Source organism: Onychomys torridus, chromosome 8 (assembly GCF_903995425.1).
Source record: "Onychomys torridus chromosome 8, mOncTor1.1, whole genome shotgun sequence".
Lineage (NCBI taxonomy): Eukaryota > Metazoa > Chordata > Mammalia > Rodentia > Cricetidae > Onychomys > Onychomys torridus.
The window spans coordinates 71,896,813-71,915,118 of NC_050450.1; the positions used below are offsets into that span (position 1 = coordinate 71,896,813).

The 18,306-nt window shown below is 45.5% G+C and overlaps 1 protein-coding gene across 1 annotated transcript in view; it reads left to right on the forward strand.

The window, feature by feature from the left end:
* The window catches only part of Heatr6 (HEAT repeat containing 6), a 31,701-nt gene extending 15,545 nt beyond the window's left edge, over positions 1-16,156 (forward strand). Inside the window, exons 12-20 of the mRNA XM_036197152.1 lie at positions 3,033-3,391; positions 5,069-5,191; positions 5,600-5,686; positions 9,633-9,767; positions 10,527-10,649; positions 11,221-11,345; positions 12,662-12,758; positions 13,333-13,537; positions 15,304-16,156. Of these exons, the coding sequence (XP_036053045.1) occupies positions 3,033-3,391; positions 5,069-5,191; positions 5,600-5,686; positions 9,633-9,767; positions 10,527-10,649; positions 11,221-11,345; positions 12,662-12,758; positions 13,333-13,537; positions 15,304-15,878 (1,829 nt within the window). The 3' untranslated portion in view covers positions 15,879-16,156. The remainder of the gene's footprint in view (positions 1-3,032; positions 3,392-5,068; positions 5,192-5,599; positions 5,687-9,632; positions 9,768-10,526; positions 10,650-11,220; positions 11,346-12,661; positions 12,759-13,332; positions 13,538-15,303) is intronic.
* The last annotated feature ends 2,150 nt before the right edge of the window (positions 16,157-18,306 follow it).

Here is an 18,306-nt window from a genome sequence, read left to right on the forward strand (position 1 = left end):
CAGTACTGATAGAGAAGAAGAAGTTAGGCTGGAGGTCAAGTCCAGGGTTGCAGCACTTGCCTAGAATGTGCAAGGCCCCAGGTTCGAGCCCCAGCATTTTCTGGGAAGGAAAAAAAAAATAAAGATCTGAGGGTGTCAACACCTCAAACCTCCTATAAAACTACAGTAAAGACAGTGTAGAACATAGATCAGTAGATGAGAGTGGAGGCTAGACACATACCCGAATTCATCGTCGTCCACTGATCACAGCAAAAGAGCCAAGATAACTACAAGAAATGGTGCTGGAGTATCAAGGACCACAGGGGTCCAGCCCCTCGATAGTTCCCTCCCGGGATCCAGGAAGAATCTACAACCAGCTGATAATTCATCTTTAAAGACAGGAAATGAATCTATGTACACGAAACTCCTTAGTCCACACACTTTATTATTCTGTGTCAGTTCTCTCTCTACAAGCTTATACTCTGCTCTCATGTCTAGCTCCTTTCGTGCCTGATTTCTCTCTATATTTATCTACTGTCCCCTCCAGGTTCTATCTTAATTTCTTCATCTAGTTCTGCCCCTTCTAGGTTCTCATCCATCTTGTTCTTTCCCATCTCAGCTCCTCTCCCATCTCCTTTCTCTCTCATCTTGTTCTTCCCCATCTGGCTCTTCCTCATCTTCCATCTTGTTCCTCTAGTTCTCTCTTCTAGCCCTTCAATCTAGTTCTTCCCCATCTCAGTTTGTTCCTCTCAAGTTCTTACCCATCTAGTTCTTCCATTCTCTTTTCTCTTCTCCGTCCTTCAGTGCCCTGGAAGTCCTGGTGTACAAGCAGTATTCCCTTAGCAGTGCAAAGCCAGGCTTCCAGGGTCAAACGGAGGGGTAATAAGAATCACATAGAGAGGCAATAACCATTAATTATCATTTGCAACCCCAAAGGGAAGTGACCAATGGGGAAATGAATTAACTAAAGACTAAATTCGGGTAATATCTAAGAAGATGGATCCTATATGCTTCACTATAGTCTTAAACGTGATTAGTAGAAAATGTTAAGAATCTATAAGTTGCTAGGTCAATGGGAGAAAATAAAACTGCCTTCTTTTTTCCTGTGGCTCCTATCTGTCCAAGCTATCTCCCTGCCGTTTTTTCTGCAGGGTGGGGGAAAGTATGCTCTGTCGCTAGGCAACCTGTGTACCTCTGGTGATAGTTAAAGGGAGATCTGGAATTGGAGGTAAGGTTTTGGAAAGGAGGAAGTTAAGTTTAATTGGCACATCCGCCAGGCCTTCTCAAACAGGTAGCCTGGATGCTTAAGTCTGTTCTTAGAGAGTACAGAGGTATCTCTGACAGGGTGCTTTCCTCCATCTGGGGATGGACCTGACCAGATGCTGCCAACGATGATAATTACAGGAGGCTTGAACTGGGGTTCTGGCTGAGCATAACTGTCATCGCAGAAGGTTATCTAAATATTCCTAGAAGTGGTTAGGTAAGGAGTTAGAGGTCTATAAAGTTAGTAAGGCTGTAACAAGGGAAGGTCTGAGCTAAATTGTGTAAAGCTATTACTTAACATCCACCTGACCTAGGTAGTGTCTCCTTGTGGAATTTATCTTAAATGAGGAGACTTGCATGTGGACTGTTATTACTCTTAGTCCTTAAAAGTGGCTAAGGGAGATATCTGATTCCAGAGGAAGCCTTTCCTGAAGCTGTTCTCCAAATACCTTGAATGTGTATGTCCAGAGAGTGATCAGTCCACACTGTTAGCCCTTCTTAGGGAAAAGTCAATTGGGAAAACTATGAAGGCACACATGATTTTCATAACAGAAGGCAGCTGATATATAACAAGCCTAATAACACCAAAAGCTCCTTGGAATTTGGCTTCCTCTGGAGGAATTCCTTGATCCCTCCAGGTAGTGACTTTGCCATAACCAGCTGAGTTATTATGATATATTCCTGCGGCCTGCAGCACTGGTGCTGCTAGACAGCCACATGAGAAAAACTAAACCAGAATGCAGGCCTTTTAGCTTTTTCTTTGTCTCCTTTGTTATGTGTGTGTGGTGTGATTGTATGTGTGTATGGGCTTTTGTAGGGGGGGGGGGCACACACATGGGAAGGCCCAAGGTTGACATCAGGCACATTCTTCAGCCTCTCCATGTCATTCACTGAGCAGTGTTTCTCAGTTGTACCCAGATCTCTGACTAGACACTTTGTTCCTGGGATCCTGTCACTTGTGTTCTGAGCACTGGAATTATGTGTGGGCTGCCATGCCCACTCAGCATTTATATGGATTCTTGGGACCTGAACTCCAGTCCTATGCTTATGAGCTTCAGTCACTGAGATACCCTCAACCCTGGTTTTTGTTTCTAATAGCTTTTTTCTTTTAAATCCTGGGATCATTCAAGTTCATGGATTAATTACATTTTATTACTATGTATACCACTATAGTGTTTCTGTTTTGTTTTGGAAATGAGGTCTCCCTATGTAGCCCAGGTTGGCCTCAAATGTCCTCCCACCTCAGCTTCCAGAGAGCTAGGATTGTAACGATACATGGTTTTTATTTTTGTGACTGTAGGTAAGTATGTGCATGTGTATGTGGGTACCTCGGAGGCCAGCGGAGGGCACAGAATCCCCAGGAACTGGAGTTACAGGCATTTGTGAGCTGTGCTGTGTGAGTGCTGGGAGCCAACCTTTAGTCCTCTGCAAGAGCAGCACGTGCTCTTACCAATGAGCCATCTCTCCCATCCCCAAGTGCTAGGATTTCAAATATGCACCTCCATGCCTGGGTTCTGTGGTCTTTTTAAATCAAGACCTCACCACCTATTTTGATTTTTTTTTTTCTGTATTCACATTTGGATGCTCCTAGTCAGTTGTCTTCTAGATAATGTTCTTGATTTCTTATATTGTTTCTTCATGATACTGTCCCATATTTTCTATGAACTGAAATTAGGAGTTACTTACACCTAATTAAAGAAGAATCTAGCAATTCTTAATTGCCGGCAGGGGTAACTACGGCACTTATGACAGTGGTTCCGTGGTGATACGCTCTGACTTTCTTTGGGCAGATGTTAACGTTCGAGTGTCGAGCCTCACACTCTTAGGAGCTATAGTGTCCACTCACGCACCTTTGCCAGAAGTCCAGCTGCTCCTGCAGCAGCCCTGCTCCTCTGGGCTCAGCAGCAGCAATTCAGCAACCCCTCACCTCAGCACTCCTGACTGCTGGAAGAAAGCCCCTGCAGGGCCCTCTCTGGAGGAAGCGTCGCTGGTCAGCTCGCCCAAAGCGTCTTCGGAGCCCTGCTGGCTCATCCGACTCTGCATCTCCACCGTGGTGCTGCCAAAGGAGGACTCCTGCTCAGGTAGCGATGCTGGCTCTGCCCCAGGGAGCACCTATGAACCGTCCCCCATGCGGCTGGAGGCTCTGCAGGTAGGAAGGAAGCACCATGTTCCTGTCTGTCTGGAAGGGACCATTCCTTCTCAGGAGGGGCAGGAGTGGCCTCACCTTTAGGTGTGGGCTTTCCTTCTTGTTTTGTTTGGGGCAGTCCTTGTAAACTTGAGTATGTTCCTTTCTGTTCTCTTGTTACAGACTGTTGGACTTCAGCAACTTCAAGTTAACTCTCTATAAATTCTTTGTTGTCATCTTGTATCTATTTATTGAAACAAAATGATTGCTCCTTGAAAGGAAGAAAATACCCCTTTCAGGGCATGTTGGCCTGTGTATTTAATTACAACACTTGGGAAGCAGAGGCAGGCTCTGCATCTCTGCAAGTTCAAGGCCATAGCAAGTTCCAGACCACCCAGGTTTACATAGTAAGAACTCATCACAAAGTAAATAAATAAACAAATAAAAAATTTTAAAAGGAAAGAAAAGAAAATACCGCCTTACACAGATGTAGTCTAAGACACAGGCTTGTGTATAGTCAGGGTTCTCTAGAGCAGAGTTTCTCAACCTGTGGGTTGCGACCCTTTTGGGGGTTATATATCAGATATCCTGCATGTCAGATATTTACATTACAATTTGTAACAGTAGCAAAATTACAGTTATGCAGTAACAACAAAGGAATTTTATGGTTGGGGTCACCATAACATGAGGAACTGTATTAAAGGGTCGCAGCTTTAGGAAGGTTGAGAACCACTGCTAGAGAGGAACAGAACTGATAGAGTGAACATATATCTCCATTTCATACATATGTAGGATTTATTAGAATGGCTTACAAGCTGTGGTCCAGCTAGCCCAACAATGGCAGTCTACCAACAAAAGGGCCAAGAATTTAATAGTTGTTCAATCCACAAGGCTGGATGTCTCAGCTGGTCCTTGGCGTACACCAGAATCCCAAAAAAGTAGGCTCTAATGCCAGTGAAGGAATGGACTTTTTAGTGAAAGTGAGAGCAAGCTGGCAAAGAGCAAATGCTTCCTTCTTCCATGTCCTTCATACAGGCTGCCAGCAAAAGATGTGGCCCAGCTTAAAGGTGGATCTGCCCACTTCAGAAGATCCAGATTAAGTCAGGCAGTGTAGCACACACCTTTAATCCCAACACTCAGGAGTCAGAGCCAGGTGGATCTCTGCGAGTTCGAGGTCAGCCTGGGCTACAGAGTGAGATCGAGGACAGGCACCAAAACTACACAGAGAAACCCTGTCTTGGGGGTAAAAAAAAATCCAAATTAAAAGTGGGTCTCCCCACTTCAGATGGTTTAATTTAAAAAAAAAAAAAAAAAATCCCTCACAGGCATGCCCAGCCACTTGGGTTTTAGTTAACTCCAGATGTGCCAAGGTGACAGCCAAGAACAGCCATCACAGCTCAGTTCTGCTGTTTGTCTGAGGACACTGAGCACACCCTTTTACCCTTCAGCCTTGGTCCTTTCAGCTATACATTCCAGAAAATCTATGTCAAAGGCTTACCCTGCGGCTTGAGTTAGACTTCCCCAGCCAGCAAAGCATCATGGAAGTGATGCCAGCAGTAGCTAGATTGTGGCTGCTTCCCACTTCCTCAGTGCCAGACCTAAGGTCCGTGTTAGGGGTGAGCGGCTGCCAAAATGTTGAACTTCTGGATTGCGCAGCCCTGCCTGTTTTCCCGATGAGCTCATCGCCTGCTCTCTGTGCAGGTTCTGGCTCACCTGGCAAGGGGCTATTTTTCAATGGCTCCGCTGTACCTGATGGAGCTTGGCGAGGTGATCTGCAAGTGCATGGGCGAAGCAAACCCGTCCATTCAGCTCCATGGCGTGAAGGTAATTTCATTACGAGTGACCTGGTTTCTTCTGTGGTTTCCCAGGTTTCGGGTAAGGAGGGGTGCACTCCTCTCCTGGTTCTTACGTGCAGGGTCAGTTTTACCGCCTCAAAGAATATCTCACATAGTTGCTGAGAAGAGAAAAAACTAGTTAGAAATTACTTTTCCTAAGTTGTGTGCATGCCTTTAGCCCCAGCGCGAGGGAGGCAGACACAGGCGGGTCTCTAAGTTTGAGGCCAGCCAGGGCTGCACATAATGAGACCCTGTCTCCAAAAAACCAATCCAAAAAGGAAAGAAAGAGAAATAATTTTTCCTCTTGATTTGAGGGATCTCCAAACTGAAGGCGTGGTGTTTGTGGCCTCCATAGTGCTAATGCTGCTCTGACAGCTCATTTCTTGTATCTTGGTAGCTTCTAGAAGAACTGAGTACAGGCTTGATACAGCAGTACAAGCCAGATTCCAGTGTGGCTCCTGAGCAGAGAGTACCGGTCGACATGGTAAGTACGCCACCATTCCCAATGTTCTCTCCGAAGTGCTCTAGTGTGCTTTTGATTTTGAGACTCAGTAATAAAATGGAACAGATATTATCATTTCTTCCAGTGTCAAAAACCATGGTGTGCCAGCAAATTGGCGCTGTGGGTAGAGGTGCTTGCTAACCAAGGATGCAAACCTGACAACCTGAGTGTGGTCCCTAGAACCCACGTAAAGAACCAGCTCCACAAAGTTTTTCTCTGACGTCCCCATGTGCACAGTGATAGATATGTCTACATATGTCATACGTGTGCACACTAGTAATAATATTAAATGAAATTCAGAACAAGACCATGGTGTTCCTGTTGTGGAATAGCACAACAGAACTTTTTAATTTTTAAATTTTTATTGAATTGTTTATTTGTTATTACTGGGTATGGCATGTTTGCCACGGCTACATGTGGAGGTTAGAAGTGTGGAGTTGGTTCTCTCCTTCCACATTTCTGTGGGTTCCAGAGGTTGAACTCAGGTCACCAGGCTTGCACAGCAAGTGCCTCTACCCACTGAGCCATCTCACCAGCCCCAGGACTTCTTATTCCTTCTGTCTAATCAACAGGTGACCTGCTACCTGTTGATGAACCCTAGGACCCACTCTCCGCTCTCAACTCCTGTGAGGTTAACTTGTATAGGCTCCAAGAATGAAGATGCTGTGTGATACTTATATTTCCATGCCTGGCTTATTTCACTTAATATTATTACTTCCATTCATGGTGCAGTCAGTGACAGGATTTCATTCTTTTCTGAGGCTGAATCTTATGTGATTGTATGTATGTACCACATTTTTTTTTTTAATCTTATCAGTTGTTTACATGCCTTGGCTATTGTGAAGCATACTTCAGTAGACATGTGCATGCTAATGTTTCTTTAAAAGGAACTAGTATATAATCTAGCATGACATGAAACTAACCAGAATAAGTTTCCTTTACAAGTCAGTATGTAGCAGGATTATTTACACAACCAACCAGCGATGATAAACCCAATGTTTGCTTACAGAAAGCTTAAGAAACAAACTAGGATTGTGGAAAGAGGTATGGAGTTTGAGTGAGAAAGGGAAGCATTGTTCAGTGGGCATGTGTTTGTGAGCTTAGTTTGCTGCTGTGAACAGAAATAATAATCCTTAAATCACAAAACTGACTCTTTTTAAAGAGGTTTAAAGTGAGAAGATTCTGGCACATAGTTGCTGCTCAGGGAATATGAATTTCTTTAACTCTCCCACTTCTCTCTATGGCTCCTATTAAAACTTGAGAGAGAGAGAGAGAGAGAGAGAGAGAGAGAGCGAGAGAGCGCGAGCAAGCGCAAGCGCTCATCGGTAAAGTGCTTGTTCAGTCCCCAGAACCACGTCAAATAGATGCCAGGCATGGTGGCAAGTGCTCACCCTACCCCAGTCCTGGAGCAGAGCCAGGAGGATCCCTGGGGCTCACTGGCCAGACAGTCTAGCCTATAAGAAACTATGTCAGCCAGGCGGTGGTGGCGCACGCCTTTAATCCCAGCACTTGGGAGGCAGAGCCAGGCGGATCTCTGTGAGTTTGAGGCCAGCCTGGTCTACAGAGTGAGTTCCAAGACAGGCTACACAGAGAAACCCCGTCTCGGGGGAGGGGGTGGGACAAAGAAAGAAAGAAACCATCTCAAAGGAGGTGGACAGTATTCCTAAATATGTCACCAAGTTTGTCCTCTGTCCTTCACCCAAGTTTAAAACTAAATCTATGTCATAATATTTCTGTTGCCCCTATACTGTGCCACTTCTTTGAATGAGATATGTAACCAAAACAGCCTCTACTTGGTGCCAAAAGCCAAATGAACTCAGTGTTGGTGAAGCTTTCTCCTCCAGAGGTTCTACTGCGGGTGTTGTGCTGTGGTTCTATCTGTGACGCCCTCATCCTGTCTCTTCTTTATCGTTTACATGTCCATCATCCTTGCAGTGAATTAAATACCCAAACTCTTTTCCAAGGCTGCAGCACAAGCTTTCATGAAACCACTTGCAAGGAGATGGACTGAGTTTGGACATCAGATAGAACTTGGGTGGGAATCCACATTTCTCCTCTTGTTAGACAAGTGGCTGTGGGCAAGCTTCTTTTTTAAAAAAAGTAATAATAATTTTTTAGATTTATTTTATATATATGAGTGCCATATCTGCATGTATACCTGCATGCCAGAAGAGGGCATTATAAATGGTTGTGAGCTACCATATGGTTACTGGGAATTGAACTCAAGACCTCTGAAAGAGCAGCCAGTGCCCTTAAGCACTGAGCCATCTTTCCAGTCCTTGTGGGAAGCCTCTTAACTGCTTACAATTTCAATATTGCCTCACCTAGAGAGACAGACTTCCTGTATTACTGGCATTCATCAAACAAAAGAATAAACCTAAGCACATAGCATCTTCAGACAGTGTACATTTGTTCTCTACAGTCTCTGCTGGTCAGGAATTCAAGTGGCTGGGCCGTGTCAGCTTAATAGAGGTCTCTCATGAGTCAAGATGCCACCAGGGCTGCAGTCAATTGTGGCCTTGCCTGGAGTTGGAGGACCAGGTGACTCACCCATGTACCTAGCAAGTTAAGCAGGTTGTTTGTGAAAGGTCCACTTATTTTCTCCTTGGGGAACATCTCAATGGGACTCTTGGGTGGCCTGCTAACATGGCATCCATCTTTCCCACATCAAGATCTGAGAGAAAGAGAAGCTGGAAGATATATGTTTTGTGGCCTAGCTTCCAGAGTTTACACAGATAAGCCCTATTCAAAGTAGGCTGGGACTCCACACATGTAAATATTTAGAGGTGAGAGTAACTGGCCCACCCTAGAGAGTGCAGCCATCCTGTTCACACATTCTGAGGTAGGGAGGGTCCAGACTGGGTTTGCAGGAGCTGAGATAGGGCTTGGACAAAGACAGTGCACAGGTACACAGCAAAGCCCGAGACCAGGTCATAAAGGATGAGAAGGACACCGTAGACACCTGCCTGAGGGGGTCAGGATAAGAAGAGTCTGCAGGTGCCTGCAGCAGAGCCTGCTTCTCAAGCTAGAGGCTATCGTGACCTAGTGCTGGGACTCAGCACGGTGTCATGACTTAGTATAGACTTAGGGAGATGGCTCTGCCCCATGTGGTTGAAGAGGAGCCCAAGCTTACAGAGGTTAAGTCACAGGCAGTGCTGCAGACAGGAACAACAGGAAACAGCTCCAGCTCCCTCTCTGGTCCATTGACTGGTGTACACAGCCTCCCTGCTCAAATAGGGTCACACTGAAAGAGCCTAGCAGGATGGCCCCTTGCTGCTGACTAGCATGTTATAATGTATTTTGGGCCTCTGTTTTCTTGGTAGAAATTCTGATAGTGGTATAGACTTCATTTAGTTGTGCTGAGGATTAAAATGGGTTGATGTATGACAGTCACTTAGAACAATGCCTGGCCTGTGATAAGGCCTCCAAAAAACAGCCGCTTCTGCTGTTGTTGCCGCTGTCACCATATCACCATCATCACCATATCACCATCATCACCATATCACCATCATCATCCCCACCATCACCATCATCACCATATCACCATCATCCCCACCATCACCATCATCACCATATCACCATCATCATCCCCACCATCACCATCATCACCATATCACCATCATCATCCCCACCATCACCATCATCACCATATCAACATCATCATCATCTCACCATCCGTCATCTCCCCCACCATCATCACCGTATTCATCATCACTGTTACTATCAACTCCATTACATTCTATGTCCTGCTGGGTCTGGCCAGTTTTCCGGAAGTTGTTTCCATCACTGTGGAAGGTGGCCAGTGAAAACACTCACAGAAAGCTACTACTTCAGCAAACGTCTCATCTCAAGGCGCCATCTGATGGGCGAGGCTTCAGTAGGTTCTACTGTGGGTGTTGTGCTGTGGCTCACTGTGCCTCCCTTCCAGGTGGTGAAGTTCTGGACTGCGATGTTGAATGGTCCTTTGCCCCGAGCCTTGCAGAATTCAGAGCACCCAACTCTCCAGGCGAGCGCCTGTGATGCCCTGTCCTCCATCTTGCCAGAGGCCTTCAGCAGTCTGCCGGTAACGTAGCCACATGTCCTCACTCTTGGACCATGTCCTGGGCAGCAGGGCTCCAGTGTGACTCTTTGTTTTGAAATCTTTCAGCCTCTGCTCTAGAACTCTTTCTGTTGAGTTTGCAGTGAGGGCAGTGACACCTTCTCCCCCCCGCAAGCCTTGCTTCCTGAGCCTTAGACACAAGTGTGGGTGTGAATGGCCCAGCTCTGAAGACAAAGCTCTGAAATCCCTCGTGTGCAGAGTTGGAAGTCTTGAGTCCGAATCCTAGCCTTTCTGCACCAGCTCTTTGATGCCTTGGATTTCTTTAAAGCTTTGTATTATCCACTTAGCAGAGGAGTCACATGAGAAACAGCAGTGTATGGAAACACTTAGGTGTAAGGTCTCCACACAGGGTATTTGCTTAGCCTGTCGCCTCCTAATCCCGTTGCTTTGGGTGAGGATTCCATGTCTGATTTGGGGTACACAAGCATATTCATTCTGCTCCTGATCTTTATTGGTCTGTTCTTAGCTATATAAATTAGCTTTTATAAAGGAGGCGGCTCTAATGAAGCAAAGGATAAAAATGGCCTTGTTACACAGTTAAAAGGTGCAACATGATGAGATGTTGTGTGTGCCTTGCCCAAAATCATGCATCAGATCCCTGCCCCAGTGTCCAGGCACCTGCCCTTTAGTCAGCCGAAGGTGACAGTGTTCAGTTGCTTGTGGAAGACTTCGGGTCACAGTGATTGCATCTGACTTCTCCTTTTGTGAACCTTCTCGCTGCAGAATGACAAGCAGATTTTGTGCATTACAATGTTGCTCGGCCTGAACGACAGCAAGAACCATTTAGTGAAAGCTGCGACCTCCAGGGCCCTTGGCGTCTATGTGCTCTTCCCCTGTCTCAGGCAGGTGAGAGTTAGCCGGCTTGCCCTCCTCTCTCCCATTAGATTCTTTACCATAGTTGATTTGTGGGCATGTAGCTTCCACATTGAACAGCGAAGGAAATGAACCTGCTGTATAATCGGATTTCCTTAATTGCTACTACAGTGTGCAGTAGCTGTGCTTTGTTTGTTAATTATTTGACACACTACCTGGGACTGTAGTGTGTAGCAAATGTTTAATTAATGGATGATTAACTAAAGATGAAAAAGAGGACATTACCATGTGGAAGTAATGATTGAGAAAGCAAATAGCCAGTTTTCTAAGATGGCAGGGAAGTTTTCCTTTATTCTCAAGTGTGATGTTCATCTCTAAGAAGGGTGTGTAGTACAAGAGTGGGTTTGGCAAATGCTTTCCCTGTCAGAATAATGTTGCAGAAGGTGGAAATGAACCCAAGCACAGAACACACAGGTAATTGTCACAGGCTCATGTTGAGTCCATACAAAGTTATCGTAAAGGCCGGTAGCCTTCTCTGAAAATAAGCCGTGAAGTTCAGAGGCAGCACTGGGACCCGAGTAACAGAGCCTGGTTTGTCGCCCAGGATGTCATATTTGTTGCAGATGCAGCGAATGCTGTATTGATGTCACTTCAAGATAAGTCGCTAAACGTGCGGGCCAAAGCAGCCTGGTCCCTGGGCAACCTGACAGACACTCTGATCGTCAACATGTAAGTGGCGCAGCTTGCTTTCCCTGGGTGGCATCTGCTTCAGAATTTCTAAAAGGTTTTTTTCATCCTTACTATGAAAGAATTAGCAAGAATTCCCCCATATTATGCAGATAGTTTTACTTTGCTTTGATATTCCTTTAAGCAATAAATCTAATAGGTTCTTACTATGTATTAAAATACTTATTATTCTATAACAGTATATATATTCAAAAATACCATGTGCTGACATAACTGTATACCCACATTGTAGAAAGTATCACAGTAGAAATCTGAAACCTTAGTAACAGTTGCCTGCTCTTAGGATACAGAGGTTTTTTTGTTTGTTTGTTATTAAATATGTTTACATACAATATATTTTAATCACGTTTTCCCTTAACTCCTCCCAGATCTTTCCCACCTCCCTATCCACCCAATTTTATGTTTGTTCTCTTTCTTTCTCCTTCCCTTCCTCCCTCCCTCCTTCCTTCCTTCTTCTCTCTCTCTCTCTCTCTCTCTCTCTCTCTCTCTCACAAACAAACAAAAACCAAGAAACACAAATCAAAACAAACAAAAAAACAATAAGACAAAAATTACCCACAAACCCCCACGGAGTCCATATTGTGTTATCAGCTGCTCCTGGGCGTAGACGGAGTCTGCCCTGGAGTGCAGTTGATACACCCAGTGACAGTCCACTGGAGAAAGCGGGTTATATTTTTTTAAGGAATATATTCACAGGTCAAAAGAATTGGAACAGTACAAAGGGGTATGTAGTGTAAAATCCGCCTCCTTCCTATAACACCCGTCACATCCCGACGGTGGCTGCTGGTGTACTTTCTGTTACCTATTTGTGCACAAGAGATGTGTGTAGCACACAGAGACATTCTCTGCACCAGATGTTTAATGAACACGTGTGACACAGAGCCCACTGCGGGACACATCCTTTTCCATCCTCTTCTGGAATGGTTGTTCTGCCTTGGGCTTCTGGGCGTCTATATGCAGTGAATACTTCCAGGCGTGAAATGTCCATCCTGAGATACCCCTGTGGTTACATTCTTAAATGGGGAACTGTCTGATTGGAACCTAGGTGTGGTGGCACATGCCTGCAATCCCAGCACTCAGGAAGCTGAAGCAGGAGGATCACCAGACCAAGTTCCAGGCCAGCCTAAGCTCTGTAATGAGGCCCTGTCTCAAAAACAAACAAACAAAAAGATGTGAAAAGATCTGTCAAGCTGTTTTCCTGAAGTTTTTATGCTCGTATACTTGGTGGCTGTACCTTTGTGTGCACACATTTAAGTGATGTTTTCTTTTTACTCCACCGTGGGCCATGGGTGGAACAGGGACTCGCCAGACCCAAGCTTTCAGGATGAGTTCTCTGGGCTCCTGCTCTTGAAAATGCTGCAGTCTGCCATACAGGCCTCCACGGACAAAGACAAGGTACTCACTCACAAGATGTTGAGGGTGCACACTTGCAGCAGCGCTGCTCCAGCAGAGTGGTCTGACGGCCATCAACCATTCAGCAGTGTTCACAGGCCTCAGAGTGGAGTGCTGCCCACTCCATACTTGTACAGTCTATTCTAGTGCCTTCTGTCCCATAGAAAGTACCAGCATTCCCTCGTCATCACACTGCATGACAGATTCATGCTTATCTGTTATTCAAAAGAGAAAGAAAGGGGGGTGGGGACTTAGCTCAGTGGTAGAGCGCTTGTCTAGCAAGCACAAGGTCCTGGGTTCAGTCCTCAGCTCCGGGGAAAAAAAAAAAAAAAGAAGAAGAAAGAAAGAAAATAAATCCTTAAATGGAATTGGTAAGAAAGAAAGAGCTTGCATGTGGCTGTTACGTGGTACATTTAAAAAGCGTGGGCTCAGACACTGGGTCAGCTGAGCATGCACAGTTCCATGTCTCATTTATTCCCTTGCTTTACGACATGGAGGGTCTTTTTTAAGGTGGAATTTCTACTTTCTGAAACATCTCCAGCAAAATAACTCTGAGGCCTTTTATGTTTTATTCTAGGTCAAAAGCAATGCAGTCCGGGCCCTTGGGAATTTGCTTCACTTTCTACAGCCCTCTCACATAGAGAGACCCAGGTTTGCCGAAATCATCGAGGAGTCGATCCAGACTCTGATTTCCACTGTTGTAAATGAGGCCGCCATGAAAGTGCGGTGGAATGCTTGCTACGCCATAGGGAATGTCTTTAAAAACCCTGCTCTTCCACTCGGTAAGCTGTGTTCCCTCTCTTGCCCTCTTCGGGAGGCCATATGCCAGTCTGTGCTGTTGTTAAAAACATTTGTGACAATGGTTTTTGTCCCAGGACTAGAAAACAGCAGGAAGCAAGTTTAGTGGAAAGATGAAATGAGTCATTGTGTTTGATGAGGTGTTTTATTGCCATTTTTAAAGTATATTTACAAAGATCATTTTTATAATCTGAGAAAATACTTCATATGTTAAGCAAACTAAAACAGGATATTAACTTGTTTTTACAATGTCATCTCATTATACACTTAAGAGAAAAGATGGGAAGGAAATTGGCCAAATCTACAGTGTTACCTCTGGCAGAGAAGGCACAGGTTCAAATCTCACAAGTCCTGGGATCAGAAATACATGCTATAGGTTTCTGTCCCCATCATACTGTCCCGAATACCATGCGCCTTGGTTGGCATGTCATCTTGGGCTAGTAATTTCTTCTGTGCACACACACTAGCTTCTGGGAATGCCGGCACTGGCCCTACATCTCTGCCTCTGACAGGCCTGGAGAGCTAAGGGTGTGTCCCTGGAGAGGGGAAAACCACGTGGGCCCGCAGAGCAGGCACCATGTGAGGGGAAGCTGGCCCAGTGTCCTTACCTCCCAGGATGTCCAGGCAGAACCTGGGAGACAGTGAGAAGTTGCCTGGGGGCTGCAGAGCTGTGAGGAAGCATGTAAGAATGGAGCAGAAACAGGCTGGACAGTAAGATCTGAGGCCCTTGTAAATGGCTGGCACTGGTGTTCACAGAATGGGAAGAGTCTGTTTTTCTGGGGCAGCAAAGAAGGGAACAGGCTGAGAGAATTGCCATCCGTCTTAAGGAGTGAGACACATAAGCCAGAGTGGTTAACAGCACCTCTGAGGGAGTGGAAAATGTACTAATTTGGTGGGGGGAGGGGGGGGACAGAAATGGGAAAAAGACCACGTAAGCATCTTATTCTTGACATTAGAAGTATTCTTATGTCATAACAATAAAATGCACAACGTGCTGCAGTAAGCGGTGTCTAGTGCTAGTCTGGGAAGGGAATACTCTTTTTGCTAGCAGGAATGGGGCTGTTGCATGCAGTGTGCAGCCATGCACTGCCAGGAACACTTTGGGTACAGTGCCATCCATACATCTCCCACCAAGCTTTGCCCCTCTGGACAGGGTATTTGGGTAGCAGGGGCTTTGATTATGTTGCAGGCTTGTCTAGGGAAAGAGGGAAGCCAAAGGTCAGTATTCAGTCCCTTTCCCTGGGATCTCACAGGTTGCTTTCACTGCCCTGCTCTTAGGAGGAGTCTTAGTCTCTGTTCTCTTGCTGTGAAGAGACACCATGACCAAAGCAACTCTTAGAAAGAGAAGTATTTAATTGGGGCTTGCTTACAGCTTCAGAGGTCAGTCCATTATCATTAAAGCGGGATTGTGGTGGCACTCATGGAGCTGGAGCAGTAGCTGAGAGCTACATCCTGATCCACAAGCAGAGAGAAAGGCTAGGCCTGACATGGGCTTTTGAAACCTCAAAGCCCATCCCGAGTGACACACTTTGTCCAGCAAGGCCAAACCTCCTAATCTTTCTCAAATAGTGACACTCTCCTGATGACTAAGTATTGAAATATATGAGCCAGGGGGGCCATTCTTACCCAGACTGCCACGTGGGGTTATGAGAGTGGAGTAAACACAAAATGCATGCTTCCTCCACTCCTCTCCTGCCCACCCTGCCTATCTTTAAGCCTTCACTAGTTTCAGTGTCTGAATTCTTCCCAGGGTCAGCCCCATGGACTTCCCAGGCCTACAAGGCCCTGACATCGGTTGTGATGTCATGCAAGAACTTCAAAGTGCGCATCAGATCTGCCGCAGCCCTTTCCATCCCAAGCCAGAGAGCACAATACGGGTCTCTAGAACAGTTCGTCCAGATCTGGAATGCATTGGTCACTGCCTTGCAGAAGAGTGAGGACACCACAGACTTCCTGGAGTTCAAGTACTGTGCCAGCCTACGGACCCACATCTGCCAGGCACTGGTTCACCTCTTGAGCCTCGCCAGTGCCTCTGACCTCCCCTGCATTCTAGAAACTCTTGAGCTGAATGGGGATATGATCCGGTCCTACATCCTACAGTTCCTAAAATCAGGAGCAGAGGGAGATGATCCCGGAGCAGTCCACACCCCACAGCAAAGAGACCAGATGGTCAGAGTGGCCCTGAAGCACATATGCAGAGTGCAGGCACTGGCTGGAGACACGGCCAAGAGGGTCATCGTGGCCTTCTTAGAGGACATCCTGGCTGTTCACTGTGACTCCTCAGGAGGACAAGTGGCACTCCAGATCAGTGACCTTCACATGTAATTAATGGGAGTCAGAGACCAAGCTTGTGGAGGTTAATTCTAGGGCAGGAACATCCTGTCAGCATTTATTTAGAATGGATTAGTGGCTATTTAACTTTTTCTCAAAAGGGCTCAGTCACTTTGGGACGTGGTCCCATTACTGGCCATTCTAACCCAGACATCCAAAATATGAGGAGTCAAGGTATATATAGTGTGGGCCCAGACAATTGGAGGTTGCTATGGAATAATCATTCTGTACACTGTGAATATATATTACTCTCACTGGTTAATAAAGAACTGACTGGCCAGTAGCCAGGCAGGAAGTATAGGCGGGACAGCTATACTAAGAATGATGGGAGGAAGAAGGGCGGAGTCAGTGGAGTTGCCAAGAGACACAGAGGGAGCAAGACATGCTGGAGGACAGGTAAAGCCACAAGCTACATGGCAATACATAGATTAATAGAAATGGGTTAATTTAAGTTGTAGGAGCTAGTTAGTAACAAGCCTGGTCTATTGGCCGAGCATTTGTAATTAATCTAAGCCTCCGTGTGTTTATTTGGGAGCTGCTGACAGAACAGAAACTTCCACCTACAGGAGATCTTGAAGTGTTTAGTCTCAGAAAGAAAGATGTTTAAAAACTAGAATTGTATTAGAATTGTGTTTTCAAAATTGGTTTTAATAATAAACTGATTCAAAACAAAACAAAAAGTAGCAACAAGTGGAAGAGGTGCCTGTGCCGTGTGTTGGCACAGCTGCAGAACTCCTTCAGGAGACCCCCTTGATGAGTGTGCAGCTGCCCACCCGGCATCGGCATGCATCCCAAGGCCCCTTCCACCTTCCCCTGGTCCAGGACCCTGACCCTCAGTACCAACTTTTGTCTGTATTCACAACTGACCTTCAGAATAACATGGCTCTTTACACTAAATATGACTGTTTGACTAGCCACCTTTTAATTTGTATCTTCCAAAAAGGTTATTTGTGTAATTTAGATGGTTTCAAAGATTTTTTAAATTATATTTATTAATATGAAGCATCTGTTAAATTTTGTTTTGGTTTTTGGTTTTTCAAGACAAGGTTTCTCTATGTAGCTTTGCGCCTTTCCTGGATCTCACTCTGTAGACCAGGCTGGCCTCAAACTCACAGAGATCCGCCTGCCTCTGCCTCCCAAGTGCTGGGATTAAAGGCATGTGCCACCACCGCCCGGCTGTCTGTTAATTTCTTGCTGAATAAATCTACATTTAGACTTTGCACTTGGTCTCTTGACCACCAACAATTTAGTAAAATTACTTTCATCAGAAATGTAGGGTTAACAGGGCGACGGTGTTGCACACCTTTAACTCTAGCACTCAGGAGGCAGAGCTAGATCAATCTCTGAGTTCAAAGCCAACCTAGTCTACAGAGTGAGATCCAGGACAGGAATCAAAAGTACACAGAGAAACTGTCTTGAAAAACAAACAATAATAATAATAATAATAATAATAATAATAATAATAATAATAATAAAAGAAAGAGAAATGTAGGGTTATAGCCAGGTAGTGGTGGCACACGCCTTTAACCCCAGCACTTGGGAGGCAGAAGATCTCCATGAGTTCAAGGCCAGTCTGGTCTACAGAGTGAGTTCCAGGACAGCCAAGGCTGTTACACAGAGAAACTCCGTCTCAAAGAAGGGAGAGGGAGGGAGGGAGGGAGGGAGGAAGGAAGGAAAAGGAAGGAAGGAAGGGAGGAAGGAAGGAAGGAAGGGTTATATAAAAGGGTTATATAAAAACAAACCACACATATATTTGCTGTGGGATACATTTTAAAATGTAGAGATTTAGTTCTGGTGATATTTGTTTAATTATTGAGACGTAAGCTAGGCGTGGTTGCACATTTCTTTAATCCCAGCACTCTGGAGACTGAGGTAGAAGAATGGCGAGCTTGAGACCATCCTTGGGACTTCCATCTCCTCCATGCAGTCTCAACGACTTCTTTAACACATTTTCATAAGAGTGAGAATTTGCCGTATACCTCTGGTTCTTTGAGCTTTTGCCGGTGTGTTTCTTGGTGAAAATATTTGTGAAACAGGATCTAATGGGTTTGTTTGATGATCTGCTCCTGTCCTTGGCTTATCTTGAATAAAATTTCACATTTCTTTGTAACCCTATGGTTTTTGGGTCTATGGAATGGATGTCAGTGTCCCCTTAAAGGAAAAATGTACAAGTACCTCGAAGATATTTCAGGTGTCTGGGTCCCCACCTCTGTCTTCAGGGGACAGGTTCTCACTCGAGCATCCTGGACCTGTAGCACAAGGAAATGCTTTTCCCAGGCCACCTGGTACAGGAGCAGTGGGTACGGCCCTCGGCCACTCAGACTGCAGCAATAGACTTTGCTGTAATACCAAGACAGCAGAAAGGTGGCCGATTTGGGATAGCACTGAAGCTCCAGACTCCAGTGTGGATCCGTGCTTACCT